This window comes from Lottia gigantea, assembly GCF_000327385.1.
Source record: "Lottia gigantea unplaced genomic scaffold LOTGIsca_43, whole genome shotgun sequence".
Taxonomy (NCBI): Eukaryota; Metazoa; Mollusca; class Gastropoda; family Lottiidae; genus Lottia; species Lottia gigantea.
Genome location: NW_008709504.1, coordinates 771,150 through 794,785, shown reverse-complemented (window position 1 = coordinate 794,785; position 23,636 = coordinate 771,150). Strand labels below are relative to the sequence as shown.

Genomic DNA, 23,636 nt, shown 5'->3' with positions numbered 1-23,636 from the left:
CTACGTCATTGTTAAAACTGGGAGATAATAAAATATATTCTGATTGTTGATTGGATGGAATTGTTCGTTGATTTTAGAAATCAAGGGGAGATTATTCTGTCTGTGTCTGCTATGATTTTTTAAATTGGAATATTGAACCTGGGATTAGTTGAGAATCAGGCAGAACTTAAAGAGACTAGACTAGACCAATGTTTTATTTCAGAAAGTTGGTTAAAGTTGAAAAGTTGATAAGATCTTAGATAAATTTACAATAACCTGGAGTATATTGTATTTAGTTTATAGAATATAAAATTAAAAATACCTGAATCTCTTATATTTATTATACCTGAATCTCTGATCTTCATTATACCCAAATCTCTGATCTTCATTATACCTGAATCTCTGATCTTCATTATACCTGAATCTCTGATCTTCATTATACCTGAAGCTCTGATCTTCATTATACCTGAATCTCTGATCTTCATTGTACCTGAATCTCTGATCTTCATTATACCTGAATCTCATGTAAAATATGTTTGTTGAAATTTTCTGAATACCCAATCTTATAGTAATTTTATATTTTTTTATATTACAGAACTAGATTTGTATAAAGAAAGATGTATCTTTGAAATAAAAAATAAAATACAAACTGATATTAACAGGTAAGTCAAGTAATATTATTATACAGTTTTATTATCATGGTTCTTGATATGGGTGTATTTACCAGTTATTTCTGATTGTTTATACCTGTAGTGTATATCTTATGTTCAAATATAAATTTTAAAAATAGAAAATAGATTGAATTCTTTTATGAATATACCTGAATAAATTTGGGAGATATTTAAAGATACATAACTATGTGCTGATTTACTTGGTGTATTTTTTAAACATTAGGGTTCTTGATTTGAGTATATTTACCAGTCAATTCTGATAACTTTGTTAAGGGTATAACAGTAATAAATATCTTCTGATTAAAACTAGAAAATATATTTAAATCTTTCATAAATAATGCTGAAAATAACACAGTGAGAGACTTTAAGTACCGTAATACAAACTACAGATATATATTGAAATACCCTTCTTCTAATAAAAAACTGTGCACAATACAGGCATATATCAGTCACTGTAATATATATTGTATCATATATATAGAACTTCACAAATAGGGAAAATATATTTCAACTTTTACATAGATATAGGTGATAAATAGAGGAAACATTGAATTAAAGTATGAATTTATAGGTGAAGAGAGGGGGCAGCCGGACCCACTCGCAGTCCCAAAAGCAACTTTAAAGGCAAAAATCTCATAACTAGGTTAGAAATTCGGGCAATCTCAGATATTTTGCCCCTCCTCAGATGTAAACCTGGCTCCGCCAATGGTAGTTTATGCTGAATTAGTTGGTTTATTTTGAAATACTTGTATCATTGTATAAAAGTTGAGTATTATGATGAAATTATATTAAAATAAGATTATTTATTAACAAGTTTTTAGTCTACATGTTATTATGATAAACAAACAAATTGAATATTGTATTGTATTATATTAGTATATATCATGATGTAAATGTTGAACTTTATAAAGTTGATGTTTAGTTATTTATATAATATATATTTAAATACTGATATTAACAGGTGCCCTCTGAATATTATTATAAATATCATATTATATAGAGTATCAGGTTATATATTTCAGTTTCACAATTTTATTACTTGTTGTTTACTCAACTTTATCATTCGGATGACACAATAAACCAGGACTTTGTGTGTGCTACAGGCTGTGCACCTTAAAGATCCCTCGACAGTTGAAAATAGTTGTTTATTGCCTCATTCCAGGCAAAATATCCCTCATTGCAATTTGATTTTCTTTCTTGAAAGTTGGTCTTTCTTTAAGTCAAGGTTCACGAAACTTAAATTTGTTTATTTTAACACTCTTTACTACAAAATGACAGAAATCTACTTGAAATTCAAATTAAAAATTCCGCACACAATTTGTTTTTTAGGATTTTTGATATAAATCTCTAATTTTACCTGAATTAAAAAGTTTGATATTATTTTTCTGTCAAGTTTATAGACAGTATTACATCACCAATATTTAACAAACCAATATATTAAAAATATTCTTCATGATTTGTTGAAGTCTGGTCAGAAGTTAAAGTTTTATATTTTCTGCTGTACCATGATCAATCAAATTTTATAAAAATGAAAGATCAGTTATTATTGAAGTTATACTTGAACTCATACTGTAAAAAAAAAAAAATTTGATTCAAACTTGGAGGGACAATTTTTAACATGAATTTCAATATTTATTGTTTGGTTCGTTAATACCATCCGAGTTGTGTTTCTATATTTTTGAGTAAAGCAGGGTATAACTCCATTCATATTTGAGAACATAAAAACCACCTGTCAAAATATATCACTGATCTTAAAATAACATGGTATATGATACGTATCAAATACAGGTTTAATACTGGTCAAATACTGATTTAATACTGATCAAATACACATCAAATACTGGTCTAATACATGTCAAATACAGGTCTAATACACGTCAAATACAGGTTTAATACACATCAAATACTGGTCTAATACAAGTCAAATACAGGTCTAATACAGGTCTTATACACATCAAATACTGATCTAATACACATCAAATACAGGTCTAATACACGTCAAATACTGGTCTAATAAAGGTCTAATACAGGTCGAAAACAGGTCTAATACACATCAAATACTGGTCTAATACGTATCAAATACTGGTCTAATACACATCAAATACTGGTCTAATACACATCAAATACAGGTCTCATACGTATCAAATACAGGTCTAATACGTATCAAACACAGGTCTAATACATATCAAATACAGGTCTAATACACATCAAATACTGGTCTAATACACATCAAATACTGGTCTAATACACGTCAAATACTGGTAATACACGTCTAATACACATCAAATACTGGTCTAATACACATCAAATACTGGTCTAATACATATCAAATACTGGTCTTATACACATCAAATACTGGTCTGATACACATCAAATACTGGTCTAATACACATCAAATACTGGTCTAATATACATCAAATACTGGCCTAATACACGTCAAATACAGGTCTAATATTTTATAAGTTTATTATAATAACATGGAATATAAAACATGTATGTTTGTGTCTGTGACATGTTGGTGTTGACAGTCAGTTTCCTGTCAGGTGTCACATGTATTGTCATAGTTAGACAGATATTATTCTTCGTGTCACAAATACACAGGTGTTACATGTTCACTGGTGTTCATCTAGAGGGCTAGGATTGCCAGGAAATGAGGCTGGCTGGCGGTTTGGTTCCTGATATGACTGTCTGACAGATTTCTGAAGGGTAGTGGTGTCCCGTGGGTGAGCCATTCCCTCTGCCCCCCACCCCCTAACACCCATGAAATGAGGCTAGTCTGGCTTTAGCTCTCCAACTTTAAAACTTCTTATCATTGATTTTGTATAATGTGGTGCTGTTAGCTCCCCCTACCCCCTCTGATAATTCTGTGCCCCTACTCAGTCCGAAACACGCCACTGTTTGGACTGTGTTTACAGATGAAGTATTGTGTCCTGTCTGGGGTCCAGTGTCAGGAATGTTTTTTAGAAGTTAAAATTTAAGATAAATGAAGTGTAAATATCAGTCTTTATTATCCCCATCAATCATTTTTAAAAGTTCAATCTCATAATCTGGGCAAAATATTAAAATAAAAAAAAAACCAGAATCTGAGAAAATATTTTTGTAAAAATGAGGAGAGTGAGAGAGAGAGAAATTTGATTGATTCAGCAGACATTTTCATCTTTAATTCCAGTCACGAAGTTCATCTTTCTCCATTAATTTGTCAGCACAAAATCTTCTCCTAGAATTTAATTGGTTGAAAAGTTACACATTGCCGCATAAGTCATATTTACGATTATTTACAGAGATTTCAGGCTCGCAGTTAAAATGTTTAATCTAAGATACAAATCATTCAGTTTTCGCCTGGGCTGATATTCTGCTAATATCCTCAGTTTTTTATTGAGTGATAATAAAGTTATAATTTATATTAAGAAATGTATTTTTAATCTAATTTTAACGATTTTAACAGATACTTGACTAGATGAAAATGTTATCTCTGATTGATACAGATTTATATCACACGGAATGATTCAGTTATTACTATTCATCAGGGATGTTGTTTTGACATTTTTACCAGCCATGTCTGACTAGATCTCTGAAATGTCTTACAATGAGTTGGGTTTTAACATATAAATAGATTTATATCTCTTTGAATGATACTGTTATTGCTCAGTATCAGGCATGTTGTTTTGACTGTTTACCAATCATGTCTGAATTGAAAGTTTAAAATGGCTTGCAGCATTTCTCTTTCTTTTTCATGTAAGAGGGGTGTTTCCTGTAATAAAAGTATATTTTGAGTGTTTGTCTGTGAAGCAGGGTGTCCCTAATATTAGGTTCATCTTCTAAAATCAAACACAATAGAAATATGAGAATTTGGTTTTGGATATTTTCAAGAGACATTGAGCTGCTATAAATTTATTAAATGATCACTAAATGAATGATTTATTCTAAATCCAATACTTCTACAAGTAAACTAGATGAGTTGCCAAAGTAAAACACGGTAGAAATTTGTAGTGATCTGGGACATGTTAAAGAGAATGAACATTGTGATAAAATGTATTAATCAATCTGAATGATTTCACCAAGTTTTACATAGTTATTCATTTTCACCGAACATCGACTAGAATCTCTTGTTTAATTATCTCCCTTTGATCATTATATTTATATTGACTGAGTAATATTTATAATCAACTCTTTCTCTTTATCATTATGTGTTTTTCTCTTTTATTAACATTTTTTTGTGTATTTTCCATTATTTTTATTATATGTTTTTTTACTATTTTGTGTTATTTCTGCAATTTCTGCATGAGTTTCCAATATTTTCATTCTATTTTTTTTTATAAATTGTGTACCATTCTACTCTTTCAATTGTTTTTTTGTGTTTATTTTCTATGAATTCACTTATTTCTATATTCGATTTATTTTCTGTTACTAATATAATAGTCACTAGTAAATAGTGTACAAAAAATTTTCAGTATTTTTGTTTTTTCTCAAAAAAATTAATCACTAAGAAAAAACTTTTTTTGAATTAAGAGATATTGATGACTTATTCTTTAATGTTGTAAAATGTGCCACTTTGTATCTGGTAGTGTAAGACTATACCTATCACTCTAATTAGTGGCTATCCATTATGATAGTCTCACTGTACAAGCTTTATGCACTTTCTTGGCTAATGAAGACGGTAACACTATGCAATGTGCAATGATGGAAATTTTGCCAGGACAGCGGCATTAGCCTGCTCTGTTTAGATTTCCAACTGTCAATGGATCTTGTGCAGCACACAGGGCCTCAGTTTATTGTCCTATCCAAACAACTAGACGCTTTTTCAATGCATCACTGAGAAACCAGGTTGAAAAATATGAAGGTATTATTTCGACCTATGCTGGGATTGAACCATGGACCTTCTGGTTAGCAAGCACCTGTCTAACTCACTGAGCTACCACGACTCTCTTCATTTAGATCTAATGACAATACTTAGCACTTTATATCTGGTAGTGTAAGACTATACCTACAGCTCTAATTAGTGGCTATCCATTATGATAGTCTCACTGTATCTGTGTCTATTCCATCTATTATTCATACCAGTTTAGTTGTTTGTTTGAAGAGAAAATACCCAGCCTTTTACTCTCTTTTATTTCATTGTTTATTCAATCAATGATTATTTTGATGTAGATTTAGGTTGATAGTTTGAGAGTGGAGGTGGGGGGGAAGGGCTTAGGGGAAATGAAATGAATGGAATGTAATTTCTTTTCTGCACCATGTGGACTTATGGAGACAGACAACGCCAAGCAGATTGCAAAGTAGGAAATTATGCTAGGACAGCAGCACTTGCCTGCTCTTTTTCAATTTCCTACTACAAATACAAAAGCCCCATCAGGATAAATGCAGTTCTATTTTCCAATATGAATGTTGAAGCAAAACAAGTGAATTTATTGAATAAGATCAAATCAAGTCTGCTAATAAATAATTCACTATGATTCCATCTTGAATTTATCAGAATATTTCTTGAATATTTCATGTTGCTGTATTAAAATTAAATACATTAAATTCAGACAATACATGAATATTTCAGGTTATTGTTCAAATTAAATATATTAAATTCAGAATATGTATTGAATATTTGATGGTGCCACCATATTAAAATAATAATTTTTATAATGGTGATTAATTTATCGTATAAAATAGAAATTGACGTGTGTTTATCTTATCATCACGGAAGTTGTAGAAACAGTGTGATATCATCAATAAATATTAATTATTAATGTAACATCATTAAACGAATTAACAGAATTTTATTCCTTGTTTGAAAAAAGACCACCAATAAACCGTTTATTTATTTTGATGGTTGTTTACTAAATTAAAAGCAATTAACTTAAAACAGTATATAAATGAAGGCGTCATGAAAGTGATAATTTTGGAAAAATATTTTTTTGTTTTATTCTGGATATCCAACACTTTTTTTTACCAAAACAATTGTAGTAGATTTTAGTTTAGATAAATACCAATATTTTTGTTTCAGTTTTGATTGAAATAAAGAATTGAATTTAACAGAATTTTACAGAATTAGTTTACGAAAAAGGTTTTGTAGAGTTTGTAAACAAAGGGAACTGACCCTGTTTTTTTTTTCTCTCCAGATGGCAGTAATGGTTGTGATATTAAGTGAAGATGAGGGTTAGAAGATTTTTAAATTTAGGTTTATTCGCTGCCATAGCCTGTGTCCTTTTAACATTCTGTTTCTGGAGCCAGTGTAATCAAACTTCTGTCAGTAGGTAAGTACAGAGTTATTGCCCTTGTTTGATATTTAGTAGCATTGCTATAATAGATATATTATACACAGTTATTGCCCTTGTTTAGTGTGGAAATCACTTAATTCAATATCTTTTAATGAAGATATGTGAATTAAAGAGAAAGAATGACAATTCTGTGCAACAGTTTTATCTTGATTTCGAGGCAGACCGTTAGAATTTTAGTTTGTGGTCTTGTCCAGACGGAAATTACTTGTCCAGAGACGAAACTGACATTAAAATTATCTTGGGACATTTTGACATTTCTCACCTACCGATCGAACACCATTACTGTACTAGACTGATTAAATAATCGTCAACAAAATGACGACAAACTAATATTATAAAAAGTAAACGAGGCGTCTGAAAGGGTTTGTCCATTATCAAGAGCAAAATTACAAACGACGGCCATTTAATGATATAGACACAATTCTGATCACCATGGTAATTATTCTGTTCAATTGAAGAACGTAAAACAAATATTAAGACAATTATTTTACGTCTGGATGTGGGAGTTTTAGTCATGGTTATCAGGTCACCATGGTCTTTGGAATTGTCTGTTTGATTTTGACTTTTTCGTTCATTTGAGATGCTAACTTGGATTTCTTGACCTTTAAAAGATTTTCAGCTGTCTCTAAGATGTCTATTGGCGTTAATAGACTTTGCTTCTGGCCAGTTTCAGAATTAGGGTTTTTACATTTTAATTGTATAGTTTAAGACTTGTCACATCTTCAATGAAATTGCACACTGCATGACATTGTCTGTCTTCATTAGCCAAATCAGATGTAGAAGTGTAGATCATGAAACATTATTTAATTTCAAATTTCCATCATTGCACACTGCATGGCCTTGTTCGTCTTCATTAGCCCAATCAGATGGAGATAAATGGTACATGCACACAGTGCAGAGAGTATCTTCTATAACCCCCAGAAATTTCAAATTTTGTTTATTTTTCAGGCATAGTATCGATTTGAGTCAGGATCCAGATGAAAACTATGAGGCTCGGTTCCGAAATCGGGGAACCAATTCTCTGAAATTCCAGCAGAAAGACCAGATGCCTATAAAATATCATGAATTAGATTGTGTTATTAACGGAGAATATAGTATTAAATGTCGACGTGACGGAAATGAAGTCTTCATTCCTTTCTTTGGTTTTATTCAAAAATATTTTGAGGTATTTTTTTGATTTCTATGGTTACTGTCGGTTGTTTTGTAATGTTTAACCTTCATTACAGATTAGGGGGCGCCACCTTAAGAAACAGAATTGAGTAAAAGTTGAAACGACACTGCGTATATTTGTTTATATTTATGGTATATTTTGAATGGAAAATAACAGAAAATGGGTTGACTATTGAAAATCTCTAAAATTTCTGTTAATTTTTTGTAGATTTATGGTAAATTATCAACTGAAGATGGGTACGAAAGATTAGAATGGGAACACAGTTATTCTACAGTACATCGACCGCGTGAAAAATACTCCCCGGCAGGTGTTTTTATGTCATTTGAATATTATAATGTGGAAGAAAGAGACAGGGTTCGATGTATTAGTGCTATGGAAGGTAAAGTTTGGTTTCTATGATATTTTTTAATTCGCTGGTACAAGAAGACTGTTTGAAAATTTGTATCAAATCTGTGAGACTGGTTGGTTGTGTCTAACTCTGAATTCCATTTAGTAGACTTGTCTTACTAGTCTCGATTATCATTTCACAGGCTTCAAAACCGAACCCAATAGACTTTATCTTGATCTTATTATACAGAGTTGTATCTGCTGGTAGAGTAAATATTCAGGTAAATATGCGATCATTTCTAAAAAAATTTACCTTGACTATAATTGTATCATCACTATTACAGGAGTTCCCCTATCAACCCAGTGGACCCAAAATGGTCATTATTACCCTATCCAGATTTCTCAGTTTGGTTTAAGTCATCTGAGTAAATACCTGACCCAGCCCGAAGCCGAGGTAGTCACCCTAGAGGATGGTGAGGATGAATTAGAGAGTTGGATTCTCCCTGATAAAAGATCTCAGATTGAACTAAGAAAGGACCCTGATTTATCAACGACGCTTGTAGAATTTACTACATCAGGTTTGTTTCATTGTTTTGGGGGTATTTTTTGGTAAAAGGGCACCACACGTGTTTAAATCAGAAGGGACGTAACTCTTATTATGTCTGATATTCCATGTTTCAATAAACAAGAAATTTGTTTAACAACGCAATCTTATTAGATCAAGACAGGACAGGACAGGACAGAGAACAGAGCCACACTGTACTGTCCTCAATTAATGAATTTTTTACTCTGTTAGGTTTAACAAGTTTAAAATGTTGAAATATTGCTAATTTTATCTGGCACTGTCATTCAATTTGACATCTTGCCTAATGTATTTATATCACAGTAACTCAGGGCTCTTTATTTATTTTATTGTCAGCTGGACATTTTTCAAAGACCTGTGTAATTTCATCTCAATTTCCCCTTGAGAGAAGGTCTATTATATCATAGTTTTGGATCCAACGTTCATAGCCTCTATTGAAATAGTTTTAAATATATCTGTGTTAAAACAACAATTTTCTAGGCTGATGGCTGATATCATTGTATTAAACCTTTATTATTTCAGACTCTTTAAAAAATCCAGGCATATCACTTCCAGTGGACGAAAAAGAGGATTTTGTTCTTTCCGCTGACATCAAGTTCGCTACTGACGGCAGTATTACAGTTACCATAGATACACCAGGTCTTCAGTTGTTTTATATACATTATGTTTTAAGTTCGCGATTAATATTTTTAGACGGTCATGATATTTATTACGGCCTCGGTGATCGAAGAGGCCAATGGATGCATATCACACGCGATATTGCGATAGACTTCGACAAGGGTCTTGCCTTAAAATATAACAAATCAAAACGGACGAAGATGAAATTAAAAGTGTCGCGAATCAAGGTAGTTATTGTGAGAGGACACGGGTGGCTGGATAATCTAACATTGTCCACAACGGCCCATCTGGACCATTTTTACAACGCAGCCAACTGGTTAGTGCTGCATCAAAACGATCGCGGGGGTTGGCCGATATCGGTACAACGAAAATTGATTCCAAAAGTACTAGAACTTGAGCCGGGGTGGTATTCGGCTATGGCACAAGGTCAAGCTATGTCGTTATTAGTGCGCGCATATCTTCGTTCCCATAATACCAAATATATACAGGCGGCAGTGGACGCTATGAAACTATTTGAAATTCCCAGCATGCAAGGTGGTGTGTTAGCGAAATACGCAGACCGTTATGATTGGTATGAAGAATATCCAACCACTCCTAGTAGTTTTGTGTTAAATGGTTTTATTTATTCCTTATTTGGACTTTATGACTTAAAGGAAGTGACATCAGGAGAAGAATCAAAGATGGCTGAACGTCTGTACAACAAGGGCATCGAAAGTTTAAAACACATGTTGTTAATGTTTGACAATGGTTCAGGAACATTTTATGATTTGCGACATATCACACTGGGGATTGCCCCGAATCGGGCACGGTGGGACTATCACACGACTCATATTAATCAGCTCTTACAGTTAAGTGTCATGGACGATTCAGAAATATTCAAAGTGACGGCTCAAAGGTGGATGGATTACATGAAAGGAAAACGTGCTAAACACAACTAAAAATAACAAAAACTACTTTCATTAGGTGTGTTTGATTGATCTTTCCTGAACAGGTTCTATGAGTGCTTATCATAATAAAGAGTCGTTTTTGTCCCCCGATTCAATTAGGTTTCGATTTGCTAGTATGATTAGGTACGATTTGCAGTGGCCCACAAATGTGATACCAGCGATTAGGCAATGTAGCTGACTGTACTGTCAACAAAAGAAGGTTATCTATTAATATTAGCCAATGACATCTATGTTTATATAGACAACATTGATATAATTAGCCAATAGCATAAATGACCAATGACGTCACACCTAATCGAATCGCCTAACCACCTACTGGAACAGTTAGGTCGATTAGCCTAATCAGCTTAGGTAAACTGTCTCACAAATGCACCCATTAGCCTAAACGTCCTGGCTCACACATTCACAAAATAGCTAATCGAATCGTGCGACAAAAACAACTAGGAATAAAAACAGCTAGAGTCATAAGATGTGTTTGATTGGTCTCTCCTGAACATGCTCTAGGAACCAAGAAATCATAAAGATTCATTATTCTGTCAGAATTGTCAAAACTAAAGCTGATTGGACAATATTTTTACGAAAGAATCAATCAGAATTCAGTAAGTTTCTGACAATTTGCTCTTTCTCTCTAAATTTATAAGATTTTGGATTGTCCTGTGCCTGGAACATGTATGGAGTGATCAATCAAACATACCCTAGTTCATATCTTGTGTTCATTTAAAAAAAGGATTGACCCAAAATCTTAAAGCATTTCTGGGCAACGTTTCATTCAAAAGTCTGTCATCAAAAGTAGCAATGTAATGAAGACAGTTTACCTTTTTCAAGGAAAACGCTTCTGAATTTTTAACTTAAAGATTATTTTATGAATTGTTGCCTGAATTATCATCTTTATCATGACCATTGTCAGATTTTAGAATATTTTACAAATTTCTTTTCGTTTTATATCAAAATTTTTGTATTTTAAAGAGTGTGTTCACATTACAATAAGAAGACAGTGACGAACTTTCGATAGTGTCAGACAAGCTAATTTCTCGATATTGACCACGCATGGCAAGAGGAGAGGGGTATGAGGTGTTCTAGAAACAGTTCTCGACATTTTTTATTGTAGTTTAATTCAATCTGAAAGATCATATCTAACGAACTTGTAAATTATTCAGGTAATGTAAAAGTTCAATAGTTCAATAGTTCAACAGTTCAAGGATTCAAGGGTTCAAGGTTCATTGTTCAATAGTTCAATGGTTCAAAGTTCATAGTTTAGTGATGAATTAGACATTGGCATGACTAAACTATCATCAGGTTTTAAGAACAAAGTATAAATTTTTAGATAGTAAAAGATTGTAAATTATTTAGAAAATGTAGGAAATCTTTTTGTTTCGTACATAAGATTAGTTCAAACTGTTTAAATGGTATTTAACATTCATTGTAACAAATTAAATTTCCCTAGTGACTGATGAAAAGAATTCCGTTTTCATTGAACTTTCAAAATGTTCACAGTCTTACACGCTATGAGGTTTTTCTTACAACGAAATCAAAGAATTTATTTTTTATGCAAGATTACAATATAATAGAATTTACACATAGTAGCCATTTTATCAAAAGAAAAGCTTTTCCTTTTGACATTTGGAAAAAATTCTTCAAAGATTTTGAACTGAAAGCTTGTAATAGTTATTAAAGGGAAATAACTCATTGTAAAAATGTTCTTACCAATTTATGATGTAATCAGTCATTTATTTCCAAAAGTTAGAAGAGAATTATGATTTAAAAACATACCCAATATTGAAGACGTTTCAATTTGGATTGAGTATGATATCAAATTTGAAATCAATTTTCACTTTATCTGTCATTTTTGGTTTTAAAAAGTTTAAATAAACTTAAATTTGGATACTAAATTTTAACACTGAATAGAGACTTTAAACTAGAACTTTCATTTCTCAATTTGTTTCCATATCATACACCCTTAACCCTTATCACACAATCCTAATATTTTCTGACTATTGCTGAATTATTAGTAATTCTCAAGTCGTTAGTTTCTAGAACGCCAGTTGCCTTTTTTCTTAAAGATACCAATGAACCAAAAACATTTTAACGTCTTTTTCTGTATTGTCATATGAACACCCTCTTTGAAAGTATCTGGTCGTTTTATTTATGTTATCTTTTTCTATTTTTACTTTCCGATAGTTTTAAAAACAATCTTTTTATTTTATAACTCTTTAATTTTAATTCATAATCTAGGCTTTGTATCTCTAAAGTTTTATATAAAATTGTACGTGAATGATGGCAAGATCTTTTTGAGAAACAGGTCTAGTGAACTGATTTGATTTTTGAAAGTGAATTTTAAGATGTTAATTTGTCTGTTACATGATATCACAGTCTGTTTAGTAAAAATATCATAATTAAAATTAGGGTTTGTTGTAGGTTTCTGAACTGGTTAATTCTAAGAAATTTGATTGGTTATTGAGATGATATCTTTTATTATTGACCAATCAGATTTCTTAAATTAGAATTGAAAAATTAAGAAATTCAGACATGATTGTTTTTTTTTTTGTAAAAATAGACAATTTATTTAAATATATGCTCAGTTGATTTGACAGGGAAAAACGATGTTAATATTTTACAAGACTGGATATAGTATAGCTTGAGACCCTGAACATTTTAAAAACATCATCAATATACACTGTCCTTACATAGAAGACTACTTATTAATTAGTTTTATTGTAGATTACTGGATGAGTTTTTTATTATCAGAACTAAATACTAACTCTGTTAACTCTACCCTAGTTTATATTTACCAGATCTCTTTATTTGTAACCTCAACCAGTGCTTTACATAAGAGTTATTAGCAACCTCTTCACTCTTAATACAACTCTAATGTATGTATAACTTTGTTTTACTACAGAATAATCCAATCTTTTATCCACATCTAGAGGTAGAAAATATATTAACAGAATTTAACAAACTCACTTTATCCAGTCTTGTTATGGTGTTGTGTTTAATATATCTCAGGAGATGTTACTGTATCTAGCCTCAAATTTTCAAATATTATCATATTCTGCTTTGATTAGAAAATAGACAAAGAAACAGGTGAAAACATTGCATAAAACTATAACCAGTGATTGTTGTTTCCATAAATCAGTTTCTGTATTTCATTGCTAAATTAACAAGGTACAAATTTAAAAACTTTGTATTGAATAGTGACTGACAAAGATAATAGAATAATGATAGTTAATAGTGACTGATAAAGATGATAGAATCAAATATAAACATTTATTATGGTTGTGAATTGTATATAAAATCTATGATAGCTTTTAATTTAAAATATTTCAGATATTTGCCTGGTGTGATCAAAATTAAAATGGCCTTCACTCTATGGCTTAATACTTTAGTAATTCGAATATCATTTATTGTTTTCATTTTCAATGCAAAAACTAATCTATACCTCGTAGCTTTAAGTTTCTAATTTTTAAGCTGAAATTTTATTTTTGGTGTTTTTGTTTTGTGTCATACAATCATCGTAACCATTTTGGGTTTATTTTAGTCTTCCTATTTATAGAATTTATCTTTTAACTTTGATAAGAATATTTTTAAAAGTAATTCCTAATAGGATGAAGAATAAGTGAAATTTTTAGATTCTGTTGAATTAACATGTTAAATTTTTATGAAAGATAAGGTTTGGAATTTTTTAAAATAACATAAAATGTTCAATTGAAGACTTATTTTTAAGCTAAAAACATCTTCTTTTTTTTCCCAAAATATTAGTTTGGTATTGTTAATTGTGTTAAAGATAAAGCTTCGGAAAGAAATATGATTTTAGTAGTTGTTAAGATTTTTAAATAAATACTAATTAATTGTAATTAAGAAAAGCCACTAATTGTTTAATGTATGTGATAATTATATGTAAATATATGCGAATATTAATGAGGCATTCCAGTATAAAGATGTAAATAATCTATAATAATAATATATTCTATGAATATTCAAATATCTAATTAGTGTCAAAATATTCGGAAGTTTCGTTACTTAAAATGACTGAATGATAAAAGTGAAATCGTCGTTTTCATTGGAGCTGAATTTTCTTGGTGTTCATGGGACCAAATATTGATCAATTAATATCCCTAGAAGATGTACTAAAATTGTCAGAATGATAAATATAAAATAACCTTTTTTCATTGGATCTCAATTTTCTTGGGGATCAAAACTCCATATATTTATATCCCGTTATATCTACTAATATATGAAAATACTTCGGAAAAATAAAAATATTGTGCCCATAAATATTCTTGTGTTCAAATCCATTGTGCCAATGAACAAGATGATTTTACACAATAAAGCCAAGAAACTTGGGAATATTTTGACGTAATTTTTTGTCGTGTGTTTCATGTGAAAATGTGGAAATGTTTCTTGTTCAAATGTTGCTAAATATAGGTTGAAAAACTACAAATCAAAATTAAAAATTAAACAAAAATTGAGATTAAACTAAAGATCAAGATCAAGATCAAGATTTATGTGTGATGTTTTCTGTGTTCAAAACTGACTGCTTATGTGTGGCGAAGAATTTTGTGCATTTTCGCTGATCTTCTCTGAAGGGTATACAAATTTCTTTATATTCACTGTTGAGATCTATATATTTTGTTGGTGTATGTATAATTTTTGACAATCTGATTTCAAAATAATGATTATTAAGAAATTGTAAATTTATATAAAAATACGAAATAAAAACTAATATATATCAATATTTGTTTGAGTTTTTGTATAATTTGTAATATGATTTAAGACATAGGAGATCAGGTGTTGATTGAGAGAGAGAGAGAGAGGGGGATCCAATGCATGTGATTTCTGCAAACTTCACACAAGTTGCAGACAAAACTTTGAACTTCTCAGGCAGAGGAAATCTTGATCGTTTGGTTAGGAGCCAGGAATGTTGTTAAGCTTTATTTACCAGTCATGTCTGATCAAAGCTCCAAATTGTCTGGCTGTGATTTTTTATCTTTTTGACAATTGATTATCTTTAAAATGAGCCCGAGTAGTAAGGAACAGATCTAGATTCACCTGAGAAACTTTGGTATCAAGGGTTAGATTTATCTGACTCAAAACCCCTTGAGAACTCAAGACTGGTTCCATCAATTACCCGCTTCTCCTCATATTTCATTAAGCTCCTCGGAAAAATTTCTCTCACTGAACACTGCATGGCATTGCCAGTTTTCATTACATTAGTCCAATTAAGTACTGAAAAGTAAGACGTACAACTTCATTCCAGTTCATTAAACCTGATTATTCACGATTTCCCGTCTATACTGTATGTATGTATTCATTCAGTTAAATGTAACAGTTTTCGTTGTTAAATATTGTTGTCTCCCTTTAATTAGAAATTGTATAGTATACTTAGTATACTACAGACTACAGTGATTCATTATTATCTGTCTTTCATCTCAACTTGAGTCTAGTTATTTGTCGTTATATCAGTCATTAAAATTTTGACATTTTAAAGGACTGTGGATTTCAGTGACGATGTATTGATTTAAAAAAATTCATACTTGATTTCTTTAAATAATATCAAGATGATCGTGAATCTGATAAAAGTCGAGGCTTGTCTCCCAGTTCATATCATGTACAATACATAAGACAATATGAACAGGATTTTCATGTTTCGTTTCTACACAGGTGTTAACTTGAGAGTTGTATAGTCAGTTAGGTCTTGTATTTCTACTAAACAAATCATGTTAAACTTAAATATATTCCTAAAATTGTTTTCATGCAAGCAGACAACTGTATGCAAGATTAAAACCCTCTCTGGCCCATTCTGCTGCTAATCTGCGCTCATTTTGCTATTTACTGAATATTTTACAATTTTAGAAAAAGAGAAAGCTCGTTAATAATGTTATATTCCTCAAATTGAACGATTTACTAATGATTTTAGTTTCACATGTTACAAATCTCCTCGAACGTTCTGTTTACTCTAAACGGTCGTCAATTACTATGTCACTGGCTTTATAAACTATTTTACCTGATCGTACAGGTGAGATAAATACAGGTAGGTACAGATTACGGTTTCACTCCATCAAGTGATCTACATTATCTTCAATAACTATTCAGGGGGGGGGGGGGGGGGACCCCCTTACTACAGACTCCAGGCCTATGTTAAAGGTCCCTCGACAGTTGAAATCTGAAGAAGAGAACCCTAATGCCGCTGTCGTTGCAAAAGTTTCATCATTGCACACTGCATAGCGTTGTAAGGTCTGCATTGACTGAGTTAATCGGAAAGTAGAATGCAAAACTTACAAACCAGTCAGCAGGTTTTAGAGCCGTCCCCGGTTTTAGAATAATGAATATGTTGGCGAAAAAACGTCATGCAGATAATACAGATAGTTCTATAATTTATTCCAAGTAGTTTGATATTTTTTATTTGTTCTATTTTATTCAATCAGACCATGTTTATTTTCCCGCCAAAATTCCCTTAATGTCACGTTCTGAAACTTTCCTGAAAACACGTGCAGTTTATTTATTCCCAGAATTCCCTGTAGAAATCCCCCCCCCCCCCCCCTCCCCTCCACACTGTGCGAGCCATTGCCCAACTTCAGTAATCTTGCCGAGGGCTCAGAAAGTAGGTCTAAGACGTAAAACTCCATTTTGTTAAATTTACGGAGAAAGTGATCAAAAGGAAGAGCTTTAAGCTAATCATCTTTATTTCGACCAGAAGCTGAGAATTTGTGTAAGGATACGTGGAGCCCGTAACAACACTGTATTGGCGAATTTCTCTCATTACAGCAGCGTCCATCTTCATTAAACGAACCAAGAACGAATCAGAAAACGACTGAACAGAATTGATCACAAATCAGGTAAAATATCACGGACATACCTGACTTTATCTCACCTGAAGCATGTTCGTCTATTGTCGTGGTTTTCCGTCAAAGTACTCGGGACACATCAAAGGACAATATTTCGTCTGCAAGTTTTGTTGACCGGTCGAGTTGTTCACTCACCTGTGTTGTGTCTACAGCTAGTGGAGGAATTTTTTAGCAGTTTTCATGGTGTGGCGATATTTTTTTATGAGTTGACGCAGGAAGAGACACAATTTTGTGGATTTGATGCAGTGAAAAGTTTTTGAAATGTGTCGTTTAAAAGTCATGGATGTTAAATCAAATTCACGGTCGGTTTTAGCTTGTTTGTTTTATCTAATTGTTTGTATTTCGTCGGCAAAAAATTCCAAATGTGTGGACATGGATTTAGCGTTGGAAACTCGAGAGGAAATGGCCAATGTGGTGATCACCGGGACAGTCAAAGAGGTGATGCTGGACTCGAAGGGGGGTGGGATGTACAAGGGCGAAGTCGAGGTGAAAAGGATTTTAAAAGACAGAGCCAACCTTGTGCCAAAAGTTGCTAATTTCGAAGATCCTGTGTCCCACCATAAAATGATTATGATCGAGGGCTTTGGAGATCCGCATATTTGTGACAGTGAAATTCGGAGACATGACACCAAAATTTTCTTATTGAACCCCAACGGAAATGGGGAGCTGAAATTGAACTCCAGTATTGTGCCAGTGACTTTGATAAATCTGGATTATACGGATGCTGTCGTTAAAGGTAAGGGGATTATCCATTAATCTGTTTTAAGCCTAGTCCATTTAAGGCCAGTCCCTAATCCTTGTCAGTTATAGAGGTTGAAAGTTGAACACCTGGCTGACTTTCAGAAGCATAATCGTGGCATTACAATTATTTTTAGCATGGGCATCTAATCACCTAATAGATATCAAACTCTCTACAACTTAGCTACTCCACTGTGAGTAATCCTAATCCATTATCCAGTACTTAATCTTATGTTAGTGGAATAAGTCAATCAGTAGCCTACTGGATTGTCAATTAGGTGCTGTGGGTTTGAATCCTGCAAGTATTGTATGCCACAACCAATGCGTTTTGATCCGAGCTATTAATCCATTCCATCTCATTTTCCAAGCATCCTTTCCAGTCCTTTTAAATTGCTCAAATTGTAAAGAGGTTTTCTAATATTTTTTATGTGTATCGGGGACACTAAAAGCATAATTTTTGTTAGAAAACCTCTTAACAATCTCTTTAAAGCTTAGATATTAAGTGCAAGAGAATTATACCACATGATATTTTATATACAACTTTATAAACACTCTTACACACCTCACAAACTGACAAGCTGACAAATAACCATCTAGACTAAAATATATACTGTGGAATACATGCACCAGACAAGGTATTCTTACTCTACCAGACACCTGATACCACTTTTCATTATGAAATACTTACTCATTTATAATTGAGCAGCAATGATATGTATTTTGCCAGGCAGGGTATACTTACTCTTCTAGACACCTGATACCACTTTTCATGATATACTTACTTATGATTGATATACTTCCTCATGTGAAAAGTTCATTAGCTGATGTTTTGCCAATATGTTGTTTAGATTTCGGATTTTGTTTTATGGTTTCGATTGTTGATACTTGGTTTATTTATTTATGCATATTCCACAGCCTTAAACAAACATCATCAATAACTAGAATATCAAAATAAAATTGATCTGTCCATATGACAAATGGGGCACAAACATGGCACAATTTCCCATCTCATGTGGGTTGGGACCGTCTAGAATTACCTGGGTAAAAGTTGATATTTCTCAGTAAATATGAGAGAGTCATTTCATCACACCTGGCTTGAGAATTTAACATGTGTTATTGCTTGTTTAACATGACCATGTCCTTTCCTCTAGTATCTGTCACAACCCTATTGTTGGGTATCTAGAGTATTGGGTATCTTAGTTCAGAGGGAAAAGGTCACTTTCGTTACACCTGTGATATTCACCAATGTTTCCCGATGTTAGGCTTGTAATTAGTATCCTACAATACACCTATTCAAGTGATCGTCAAATCTGACATTTTTGGAATTAATCATCCCCATCCTTTGAAATTCTTGTTGCCCTCCTCCCCCCAAACCCCTTCTAATCTCTAACACTCATTCCCTAATCCCTATCAATCTCGTCTACTTACTCATCTGGTACAGAAAGCCCTCTTCCACCCCCCTGCCCCACATTCTGATGTTTGTCTCTCAGATGGTACTTACGAACACCCACCACCTGTAGATGTGCCCCTGTACAGACTGACCCAGATAGTAGGGTGGGGGTTGTTAAAACAATAGCATATTTGTGTTCTCAGAATTATGTACCCCTCCTCTCCTCTCATACCCCCCTTCCAGTATGTGCCCCTGTGGTACAGGCTGACCCAAACACAGACAGTTCAGTAGGGTGGGGGCTGTTTAAACAGTATCATATTCTACAGACTGTGTTGTTAGATGATAAATTATGTAACCTACTGGTGAACAATACTCATTTGTAAATACAACTCCTCTTTTAACATACAATAGCTCTCTGTATCTAGCTGTTACTTCTATGGCCTTGTGTAAAACATTGTAAAATTCCTATTTGATAAGGGATACAGATTAATTGGCCTTTTGCTGTATTTAAGTTTTACGTCAACACTTTTTAACATATAATTCACCTGATATTCAAATGGACAAAAAGGTACCAAAGGGTTGGAAGAGGGCCCTACAATAACATGAAAAAATACTGGAGTTGGGCTACTGACAGAACAATAACTGATATTTATTAAATGAGATTAGGTGAGGGATTAGTCTATTAGTGTGTTTAGACTACACAAGTTAAGGCACCTTAACTATCAACTGTTCTCCAAGCCTGCTCTTTTAGTTGTCTGAATGTAACTGGTTGAACTTAAGCTGCCTTAAGTTGCACCTACTTCGAGGAAGCTTAAAACTTGGCATGGAAAGTTAAACCAGCTTAGTTTTGTCGTCTGACTGCACTATTAGGTTCGGTACCAAGGCTTGTTTCTGAAATCTTATTTAATTCTGTCAAAATTATATAGTTCAATGAATAAAATATGAGGTGTTGTTCCCTGTGTTAGAGCAGAAAGTGAAAGATTTCTGAAGTATTTAGGTCAATGAGGGTTGTAAATGACCCTTGTTAGCAACTATGTTAGAAACAGATATTTGAATATGGGCTGGTATTCTCTTAATCAACTCTTGTATATTTGGGATTAAAGGGACAACTGCCTAAAATAACATGTTTGTAAACTTAGTGAGTATATGCTACAATTCACAAGCACTGGCCTAGGTCACAGAGCAATAGATAAGTCTATTAATTATGTGAAAATTAGTTAGTCATTAGTATGATTTTAGTGGAAAAGACACACAAACAGACATGCACTACATTCTGGCATATAATATACTGTATATAGCCATGGCACCAGTCCTGAAATAAGTATGTTATAAGTGATGATGAAATCCAAATGTGGTGATATCTCACTGGAATTTGGGTATCACAAATGTCAGACACAAAATCTGAATGATGTCAATATAAACATACACTTAAAAAGATCAGAAAACCTTTTTTGAAATCCCCCTTAACCTCCCTTTAAATGTTTGTCTACAAGTTTAAAAACCATTTCAATATATCAGCAGGTGGGAAAAACATTTTTTATTAGATCACTGTATGACTAATTCACTTATTTTTTATCTGTCATTTTTTTGTTAGAATTTATAGTAAAAATATCAATAGGAGATCATATTATTTCATGGCCCTTGGGTTGACTTAAATTTGAATTTTTGGATGTCTTAAGGCATATATTATTATAATTCAAAGATTTCAATCAGATATTGACTATATTCATATAAATATAAGAAAATGCAAGGTGGTAAAAATGAACATGTAGATGCTTGCATAAATATTTTTGAAGCTTTGACACATTTTTTCAAAAATTTACTTGATGCTTGGTTAAATGGCAATAGGTGGTCTGTGAGAGTGAGCAATGCTTGAGTGGAATTTTGACTTGATTAATAAGATTTCTAAATGATACTGGGGCCTCATTCCTAAAAAATATTACTCAACTTATTTTCTTTAAAATGTGAAGTTTACATAGAGAAAAATACCATATCTAAAAGAAAATTTACAAGAACATTTTTTATAACTGATTATTTCTACTGAATCTTGTATGAAAACTCTAGTACGAATTCGTGGTCGCCTAATTCTATTGATACAGTACAACTATATTGTCAAAATTCAATCGATAGTTATTGATGACTGATTGATTTTAATCAATAATCATTAATTAGAACTAATTACTTTATGATTAACGTCTTTACTGTATTTATTTTATATTAGTTTCTCTTTACTTTTCATATTGATATTGTAACAAGGGTTTATAATTTGCCAGTCATGTTTGACTAGAGCTTGGAGTGTCATGGTTCTGAATAGAATGTAGGGGATCTCTATGGCTCAATGAGTTACATGCTAAGCTGTAGGTCAAGTGTTCAAGCCGAGGGAAGGCCGAGTTTGAATTTTCCTCCTTGTCAGTAGCTTTGGTAGAAGTATAAAGTCGTTTTGGACGATTAATTGAAGCTCTGTGTGCTACAGGGTGTGCAGTTTAAAGATCACTTAATGTTTGAGATAAAAATATCTTGCAACTTTTCCTTATTGCGCACTGCATGGTGGTGTCCTTCATTAGCCTAGACTAGAGCAGAAAAGTAGGCCATAAAAATTTATTTTGTGTTACACTGTCCTATAAAACTGTGAAATAAACCAAATTGAACTAATCTCTCAGTTTATAGAAAGTATGTCCCCATTGATATTTTTAATGAGAAGAATTTTATCTATTAAACAACTGATAATCTTACTGACAATAGTTTAAAATAGATTTCTCTAATTTCACAGATATATTTGTAGGGTTTTTCAACCTAAAATTAAAGTTGTATTCATTCTGTCAGGAAAAGTATATCATGTATTATCAGGTGATCATTTATAAGAAAATTATAAAAATATAAGAATGATTCATTTATTATACATTTTTGTTTCCAATTATAAATTCTCAAACAATCAAAGAATTATGCCTTCAAAACTTCATTAGTCCATTATTATTTTATGGTTTATTAATTTGAAAATAATTTTTGGGAAAGAAGCGAACGTTTAGGTTATGGATATGACTGAAGGCTGGAAAAGACGATGTCATCTTTATTTCCTTTATCGTTTATTATTTTCAAAAATAATTATTCGGACAGTGCCAGTGACACAGACGAATGATGTGGTTAATTGGAATGGAGACTGAAGGTTGGTTAGGATCTATTATCGGTTATTAATTTTAAAAGAATTGTTCGGACATTGCCAGTGACAGAGATGAACGATGTGGTTAATTTGGATGGACCAAGGGTGAGAGACTGGGGAAGGCTGGGAAGAACTGACATATGACAGTTTGTTACTGTAACAAGATACCATCAAATTGGACAGTTTTATAGTTTATAATGATATAGTGGATTCACATGGCTGAGTTTTGAATATAGGTCTCCTCTCTATTTACAGTGTGGTATGTTAAAAATGATACCAGATAGAGTATATATAAGTTTACACATGGGTCATTGTTTTGGAGAGAGTGGGGTTGGCGCTAGGAAATATTGAAGGGTTTTAGATGGTTAATTGAGTTTTGGGGTGGTGTTTAGGAGGGGGGGGGGGGGAGGAGGAGACAGAAATAGTAGGGTAGGGTCTAAGAAGTTGACAGCTATATATTTTCGCTGATAGTCTTGCATTTCTGTTATTTTGTTTCAGGGAGATTAGCAGAACCGTTCATCAAGCCAAAAATCATTCAGTTAAATTCCAGGGTAACTTTTTGAAGCAAGACCGTGACAAATTCCATGGTCTCATTGATGAAAGTCAAGTTATTTTATGACAAGTTCAGTCTATTATGATTGGTTATCCATCCATTTTATGATTTGTTTATTTATTTTGATAGGTTAATAATAGTGGTATTGAACAGGTATAATATGAAATAGAGGGAGGATTGGGTGTATTTTTACTAGACCTAGACACTTTTACTCTTATTTTATATCCCTGTCTCTATCAAAACTACTTGATCAGCACAAAGGAACCTGAAATTTATGTTTAAGTTATAATAGAAATATCCTTTAATAGTACAAAATACTTGTCTGTGAATTTATGGGCTTTTTTTTATCAAAATTTTGATAATTTCTCAAAAATGCGATCCATATGCCGTT

At 32.4% G+C, this 23,636-nt stretch overlaps 2 protein-coding genes across 2 annotated transcripts; both read left to right on the top strand.

The window, feature by feature from the left end:
- Nucleotides 1-7,964: 7,964 nt before the first annotated feature.
- Nucleotides 7,965-10,556, top strand: LOTGIDRAFT_123168 (hypothetical protein; the record flags this gene model as incomplete). Its single annotated transcript, XM_009060545.1, has 4 exons — nucleotides 7,965-8,084; nucleotides 8,298-8,469; nucleotides 8,762-8,995; nucleotides 9,523-10,556. 4 exons carry the CDS (start codon nucleotides 7,965-7,967, stop codon nucleotides 10,554-10,556), a joined length of 1,560 nt encoding a protein of 519 aa, XP_009058793.1.
- A 7,223-nt stretch (nucleotides 10,557-17,779) lies between these two features.
- LOTGIDRAFT_123226 (hypothetical protein) lies at nucleotides 17,780-18,163 on the top strand (the record flags this gene model as incomplete). Its single annotated transcript, XM_009060544.1, has 1 exon — nucleotides 17,780-18,163. The coding sequence occupies one exon, from the start codon at nucleotides 17,780-17,782 to the stop codon at nucleotides 18,161-18,163; it is 384 nt and encodes a 127-aa protein (XP_009058792.1).
- Between the last annotated feature and the right edge of the window lie 5,473 nt (nucleotides 18,164-23,636).